The sequence below is a fragment of the Petaurus breviceps genome, unplaced genomic scaffold (genome assembly GCF_028583685.1).
Source record: "Petaurus breviceps papuanus isolate PSGF00001 unplaced genomic scaffold, PetGlider_PUasm1.0 90510, whole genome shotgun sequence".
NCBI lineage: Eukaryota > Metazoa > Chordata > Mammalia > Diprotodontia > Petauridae > Petaurus > Petaurus breviceps.
The window spans coordinates 1440454-1448775 of NW_027187267.1; the positions used below are offsets into that span (position 1 = coordinate 1440454).

Sequence of the window (8322 nt, forward strand, 5' to 3'; positions counted from 1 at the left end):
TACCTTTAGCGCAAGATATAAACTTCTCCATTTAGCCTTGAAGACCCTACTAGCTTGAAAACCCCCAACTAGTTTTCCAACTTCAGCAGACATTATTCTCCTTCCTGTACTCTCTGATTCAGTCAAACTGGCCTCCCTGTTCCTCACACATGACATACTATTTCCCACCTTTTTGCAGTGGCCCTAACCCTTATCTGGAATTGACTCCCTCCTCACTTCTCCCTTTCTCGGTCCTCCAAAACTACTTTGTTAATGCCCTTCCTCCCAAACTGCCTTGTATTGAACTATTTTGTACAGGTTTGTATTTATTCACTTTATACTTATGTTATATATATTTATTTATATACTTGTTTCCCCCATTAGAGTATAAGCTCCTTGTGAATAGGGATTGCTTCATCCTTAATACTTGTATCTTCAGCACTGGGCACATAGTAAGCGTTTAATCAATACTTGTTTATTGATTACTTGATTGATTGGGCTGCCTTTGTGAGGGCAAACATCTGGGACTTTCCTCCATGAATGGGAGAGTCCTTCCAACTCTTCCATGTATGGCCTGATCCTAACTAACCCTTCCACTAGCTCTTTTGACTTCTCTTAGCATGATTTCTTATCATAGAAACCTGGAAAGGACTTTAGAAGTTACCTACTCCAACTCCTTGTTTTACTAAGCTAGGAAACTGAAACTCAGAGACTTGCTCAAGGTTGTATAGCTTGCTAGTGGCAAAGGCAGCACTCAAACACATTTGTCTGGATTCCTAACCTAGAGCTTCTCCACTGTAGTAGTTAGGTCACAGAATTAGAGATCTGAAGCCAGAAGGGATTTAGAGATCATCTTATTCAACCCCTTCATTTTATAAATGACAACTAAACAACAGAAGCAGAATTTGAACCTAGGTTCATTAAATATTTACCTATATAAATATGTATATATATTCATTATATATTTGGGAAAATTTCATAGACCCTGTGTTTGTTCAACTTTCTCACAAATTTTGCTTTGAAAAATATTGGAAGCATTTAAGTATTCTGGGGGGGGGGAGTGACTAGGGCAAAGCAAGGTTCATTTTAGCATAATAGATTCAGAATCTTAGAGAACATTTAACCCACTCTCATCTCTCAACTCTCATCTGTCATCTCTCTCTCTCTCTCTCTCTCTTTCTCTCTCTGTTTAATTACACATAAAAACAGTTTTTTACATCCTCATTTTTAAAACTTTGAGTTGCAAATTCTCTCCCTTCCTCCCTCCTCACCCCCACCCCTTGTTAAGAAAGTAAGCAATTTAGTGTATTTTATACATGTGTAGCCATGCAAAACATATTTCTATATTAGTCATGTTTTGAAAGAAAACATAGACCAAAAAAAAACACCTCAAGAAAAATAAAGTAGGAAAAAAGTATGTTTCAATCTGTATTCAGACACCATCAGTTCTTTCTCTGTGGATGGGTAGCATTTTTTCATTCTAAGTCCTTCAGAGTTGTCTTGGATCACTAAATTGCTGAGAATAGCTAAGTCATTCACAGCTAATCATCTTACGATATGGCTGTTACTTTGTACACAGTACATTTCACTTTGCATCAGCTCATGTAAGTCTTTCCAGGTTTTTCTGAGAGTATACTGATCATAATTTGTTCAAGCCAATACACAATTGGTGAGCTACCCTCAATTTCCAATTCTTTGCTGCCAGGAAAGAGCTGCTACAAATATAGACCTAGTAGTGATATTGCTAGGTCAAAGGATATACACAGTTTTCTGACCCTTTGGGTATATTTCCCAATTGTTCTAAATAATGGTTGGTTGAATCAGTTCACAGCTCCATCAAGAATGCATTAATGTTTCATTTTTCCCACATTCCCCCCAACATTGGTCATTTTCCTTTTCTGTCCTATCAACTAGTCTAATCAGTTTGAGGTAGTACCTCAAAATTGTTTTAATTTGCATTTCTCCAATCAATGGTGAGTTAGAATATTTTTTTCATATGACTTTAGATAACTGATTACTTCATCTAAAATCTTCATATCTTTTGGTCATTTATCAATTGAGGAATGACTTATTTTTGTAAATTTGGCTCAATTCTCATTTGAGAAATGAGGTCTTTCTCAGAGAAACTTGCTTCAATTTTTTCCCCACAGTTATGATTGCTAAATGTATTTCCTTCTATCCTATTCCTCCCCCTGCTCCTTTGATTCTATTCTCTCTCTCCTTGTAATGGTAATGAAGTTTAAAGATCCCTTTGTATTGGAAAGCTAAGAGGTACTTAGCACCTAGTTCAAATTAAACCTCTGTTAAAGAAACAGAAGGTATGAACTCCTGTTGCTGATGTAACAGGAAGGGCCTGAAAAGGGAGGAGCAATACTGTATATAAGGAAAAGCCCCAGAGAGGGAGAGTTAGAACTTCTTGGGATAAGCTTCATGGAGGCAGAAGCGGCTGCTGCCAGAGAGGCTGAAGAGGAAAGGCCCATGCCGGAGAGAATGATTTTGATTTTGGGAACCTGGGTGAAATGATTTTGATTCTGGGAACCAGCTGGAACTTCTGTTGGGGATCTACCAGCTTCTCCTGGTTGCTGCCCAAGCCTTCCAAGGACCAGCTAGAGCTGCCAAAGACTGAGGAAGCATGACTGTGATGCTGGTACTTTGGATGAACCTGTTTGTGGCTTTGTTAAACCTAGACTTCCCGGGAACAGAGACTGTGAAGGATTTAAGGTGGACTGGATGCTGTGAACTTCACCATGGAACAGGAACAGCACAGAGAGCTGGACAAGGAACTGGGAGCTGTCTGCCTTTGAACCCAGGTGACAGTTTGGTGAATCCATGTAGGAGCTGGGACCATGGAATCTGAGGGAATCTGAATCCAGGGAATCTGAGAGACTACCCTGAGTCAAACTGAAGGAAGACTTTACTTGGATAATTAACTGAGAAGATTTTTAACTTATTTGTGACTGAGGGGTGTTGGCCTGTGTATTTTACACTACCCCTTTAAGAGAGTGCTGAATAGTGACTGATATTGTAACTTAGTGTGCCCCATGAATGGAGAACTTTGACTACTGTATTTTGTGATGCTTAAGAAGGCCTCCTTAAGGATGATTGAATGAATGAGTTGATTGAATGGTTGAGTTACTAAGTGATTGATTAACTAAATGATTATACTTAGTTTTCGCCATAGTTGTCACACAGTTTTGAACAATGTGGCCATTTTCTGGGATAAGTTGTTGTGAATGCTGTATTTTATGTGTGATAAGTTGTAACATTGTGAATGCTGTACCTTGATTTACTGTGAATGTTTTGCTCTGATTTGTTATTGAATAAATAGAATGTTCACTATACTATGTAATCAGAACCTTAAAAGCTGTTCACAGTATCATTCTTCTGGAAAGCTGCTCATGTGTGGCATTACACTCCTTTTACCTGTTCCTTCTCAAAAGCATTTTGTTTCTAACTAGCCCTCTCCCCCATCTTCCCTCCCTTTTATCAACCCCTCCCATCCCTTTCCCCTCCTACTTTTCTGTAGGGTAAGATAGATTTTTATACCCAATTGAGTGTGTATAGAATTCCGTCTTTGAGTCAATTCTGATGAGAGTAAGGTTCATTCACTCTTCCCCCTCCCACTTCCCCCATCTTCCCCTCTACTGTAAAAGCTTTTTCTTGCCTCTTTTATGTGAGATAATTTACCCCATTCTACCTCTTCCTTTCCCTTTCTCCCAGTAAATTCCCCTTTCACCTCTTAATTTTATTTTTTTAAATAGCATTCTTTTATATTCAACTCACACCTATACCCTTTGTCAATATACTCCTTCTAACTGCCCTAAAAATGAGAAAAAACTTATGAGGCTAGAATCCTTATGAAGTAGAATCTTCCCATGTAGGAACGCAAACAGTATAACCTTATTAAGTCCCTTATGACTCCCCTTTCCCTTTTACCTTTTTATGCTTCTCTTGAGTCTTGTATTTGAAAGTCAAATTTTCTATTCAGCTCTGTCATCAAGAATGCTTGAAAGTCTGCTATTTCATTGAATGTCCATTTTTTTCCTCTGAGGAATTATAATCAGTTTGACAGTGTAGGGGATTCTTGGTTGTAATCCTAGCTTCTTTGCCCTCTGGAATATCATATTCCAAGTCCTCTGAACCTTTAATGTAGAAACTGTTATGTCTTCTGTTATCCTGACTGTGGTTCCATGCTACTTGAATTGTTTCTTTCTGACTTCTTGCAATATTTTCTTCTTGACCTGGGAACTATAGAATTTGGCTATAATATTCCTGGGAGTTTTCATTTTGAGATTTCTTTCAGAAAGTGATTGATGAATTCTTTCAATTTCTATTTTAACCACTGGTTCTAGAATATCAGGGCAGTTTTCCTTGATAATTTCTTGAAAGATAATATCTCTAGCCTCTTTTTTTTTTGATCATGGCTTTCAGGTAGTCCAGTAATTATTAAATTATCTCTCCTGGGTTTATTTTCCAGGTCAGCTTTTATTCCCAATGAGATATTTCACATTGTGTTCTTTTTAAAATTTCTTTGGTTTTGTTTTTTGATTTCTTGATTTCTCATAAAGTCATTTGCTTCAATTTACTCAATTCTAATTTTTTTTTGCCTTTTGGAGGGCAATTGGGGTTAAGTCACTTGCCCAAGGTTACACAGCTAGTTTTTTTTTGTGGGGGTGTTAAGTGTCTAAGGCCAGAACCAAACTTGGGTCCTCCTGACTCTGGGCTGGCACTTTACTCACTGTGCCACCTAATCGCCCCCTCAATTCTAATTTTTTTAAGGAATTATTTTCTTTACTGAGCTTTTGTACCTCCCTTTCCATTGGCCAATTTTGCTTTTCTGGGTATTTTTCTCTTCATTGGCTTTTTGTACCTCTTTTACCATTTGACCTAATCTGTTTTTAAGGTGTTATTTTTTTCAGAATTTTTTTTTTTTGTGTGTGTCTCCTTTACTTAACTGTCGACTCATTTTTTCATGAGTTTTTTTTTTTTTGCATCACTCTCATTTCTCTTCCCATTTTTCTCTATCTTTCTTACTTGATCTTCAAAATCATTTTTGAACTCTTCCATTACCTGAGACCAATTCACATTTTTCTTGGAGACTTTGGGTGTAGGAGCTTTGACTTTGTTATCTTTTTCTGAGTGTGTTTTGATCTTCCTTGTCACCATAGTTACTCTCTATAGTCAGAATTATTTTCTGTTGTTTGCTTATTTTTTCCAGTCTATTTCTTGACTTTTAAATCTTTGTTAAAGTGGAGCTTTGCTTCCAGGGTGAAGGGTTCACTGCCCCAAACTTTAGGAGTTTTGTACAGCTATTTTCAGAAATACTTCGAGGGACCTGTAAGTTTTCAGCTCTTCCAAGATGGTATGATTTAAGGAGATGTGTATTTACTACTCTGCTGGACTGTGCTCTGGTTTGTGAGTGACCATAAGCACTCTTTTCTGCCCTGGAACTGTGACAAGGGTCCCTGCTCTACTGTGGAAACACCACCCTGGGACTGCCACCCAGGACTGCCACCCAGATCTGAGTATGTGTAAAGCAACAGAGTCCTGCCCCCAGTGCCAGCAAAGAGACTCCTGTAATCTCCTTTTGGTCATTTGTTTGACCCCCTTACTGTCTGTGGGTTGAGAACTCTGGAAGCAGTTACTCCAAAGGCCTGATCCTGGTTTGTTGGGGCCTGGTCTCTGCTGGCCTGGCCTGTACCAGACTGTCCTCCACTCTCACCCAGCTATGACCTTTCCTACTGACATTATAACTTGTCTTTGACTGGAAAATTATTTTAGTCCATCCTTTTCTGGGTTCTGCTGCTCCAGGAATCATTTTATGGCATTATATAAAGGTGTTTGGAGGGGTTTGGGGGAGAGCTCAGGTGAACGGCTGCCCTTTCTTTACCATTGCCTCTCTGTCCCCAAGCCTTATCTTTAGATTAGGAAACAGACCCAGAGAGGTTGAGAGATTTTCCCATGGTCACACAGGTTTTAAGTATAGCTAGGATTTGAACTCAGGTCCTCTGACTCCAAGCCCAGTACTTTTTCCCACTAAGCTATGCTGAGGATCAAATCATACCCATGGGACAATGGGGCATATTCATGATGCTGTGTAGGATGACTGACAGTTGTCTGTTCTTTTCCGTGATGGAAAGGAGAGAGTGCCCTGAGTGCATGAAGAAACAGCTATGTGAAACGGTGGAGGGCATGCCTTAAGCCCTTTCTCCTCACCCTTTCCAAACTAAAACTTGACTCCTTCAGATCAGCTTGGCAGGTGATGGCCTCCAGAAGACTCTCTTCAGTGCTGCTTTCACCTCCTGATTCCTCAGGCTGTAGACAAGGGGGTTGAGCAAGGGAGTCACTACAGTATAGGTCACTGCCACCAGCTGGTCCTTGTCTGATGCAGACTTGGATTTGGGCCGGAGGTAGATAATGGAGGCACATCCATAGTGGACAATGACTACAGTGAGATGGGAAGCACAGGTGGCAAATGCCTTACGCTTTCCTTCGGCTGATGGGATCTTAAGAATGGTTTTGACAATGAAGCCATAAGAGATGAGGATTAGCACAAAGGGAACCATAATAACCAGGATACTGAGGCTGAATAGAGCTAATTCCTTCATATGAGTGTCTGTACAGGCCAGTTTGATAACAGGTGCCATGTCACAGAAATAGTGATTGACCCTGTTGGGGCCACAGAAGGGCATGTCACAGATCAGGTTGGTGGCCACCAGGGCAATGAAGAATCCCGTGGCAGCAGACACAGATATCAGTCCCAGCCCCAGCCTCTTGTTCATGATGATCGTGTATCTCAGGGGGAAGCAGATGGCTACATAACGGTCATAGCCCATCACAGCAATGAGGAAGCAGTTGGTACATGCAAAGCTGAGAAAGAAGAAGAGTTGGGTAGCACAGGCCACAAAAGAAATGGTCTTGGTGTCAGAGAGCAAGTGGTCCAGGAGCTGGGGGATGATGACAAAGGTATAACAGGTTTCAGAAAAAGAGAGGATGAAAAGGAAGCCATACATAGGGGTGTGGAGGGACCGGCTACAGCGGATCACAGTCATGATGGTGGCATTGGCCAACAGGATTGTCATGTAGAGAAGAAGGAAGATCACAAAGAGTAGCACCTGCAACTCACCCAGGCTGGAGAAACCCACAAGGATAAACTTGGTGACCCTAATGGTTTGGTTGATTCTTTGCATCTTAGCAACTTCTTTCTAGGAATAAGTTAAATCAATGGATTAGAACTGTCATAATTATATTTTTCATTATCACTTTATATACACTTTAGAATTGAAAGGGACCTTATACATCCTGAAGTTCAACCTTGGGAAGTGAATGATATAATCATAAATCACAACAGAACAATAAGAACTCATCTTCTATAGCACAGGAAAGTTAAAAAAAAAAATACTTTGTACAATACAAGTCCAAAATGAGGAACTAAGTAGTGAAAAAAGTAGTGAAGAACTTGGACAACACCAAATCCTTCCCCCCCACCAAAAACAACAACAATCTAGCTTCATATTTTAGCTCTATCATTTATTAACTGTGTGATATTTGGCAAGAAATATAACCTCATAATCTCAATTTCTTCATCTGTAAAATGGGGATAATAATGCTCATAATTTGTAGAACTCCTTAAGAGTGTTCCAATATACCCTACTTCATAGGGTCTATGGTCACGTAACTAGCAAGTGGCAAAGCTGGGATTCAAACCTAGGAAGGCCTCTTGCCTCCCAATTTAGGTTTCTATCCATTGCACCACACTGATTCCCTTTCCTAAGTCTTTATTACAAGTACCCAACTGAGTCATAGTATACTAAGAATTATAGACAACTTTTGATCACATATTTGTGGTTCTGGTGAATAAATACAATTTTAGAAGAGCATTCATCAAATGCTTGCCATGTTCCTAGCACTAAGGATACAACTACAAAAAAGAATGATAGTCTTTGCCTCCAAGGACCTTATTTTCTAATAAGAAAAAAAATACACAGGAGAGAGTGGTGACCAGAGAGGAGTGTTTTGGACAAAGGCATGTGAATTGAGTCATAGTGCAAATGAGCATGTAGTAAAAAAAGGTAATTACTAGGATCTGACATGGGTTGGTTAAGAAAAAAGTCATATCAAACTAAGCTTAATATCTTAAAGAGTTTAGGATGATTGTTTGATATTAAACACTTGGAAGAAATCATGGACTTTAGTATTACAAAAAAATTTTTTTTGGAGAAAACATCAATAAGTATTCTCCTTTAGGCTTATGTTCCCATTTCTCCAAAATCATTATGACAATAATCCATACATACATTGGAGCCATGTTTGATGAATCAGAAGGGAACAAACATGTGGCCT

General features: G+C 39.4%; 1 protein-coding gene across 1 annotated transcript; it reads right to left on the reverse strand.

The window, feature by feature from the left end:
* Positions 1–6221: 6221 nt before the first annotated feature.
* LOC138141913 (olfactory receptor 10T2) lies at positions 6222–7169 on the reverse strand. Its single transcript, XM_069062805.1, has one exon. The coding sequence runs from the start codon at positions 7167–7169 to the stop codon at positions 6222–6224; it is 948 nt and encodes a 315-aa protein (XP_068918906.1).
* Positions 7170–8322: the final 1153 nt, after the last annotated feature.

What these genes read in the sequence shown, in the direction of transcription:
- LOC138141913 (XM_069062805.1), bottom strand. Translation starts at nt 7,169, where the DNA reads ATGCAAAGAATCAACCAAACCATTAGGGTCACCAAGTTTATCCTTGTG.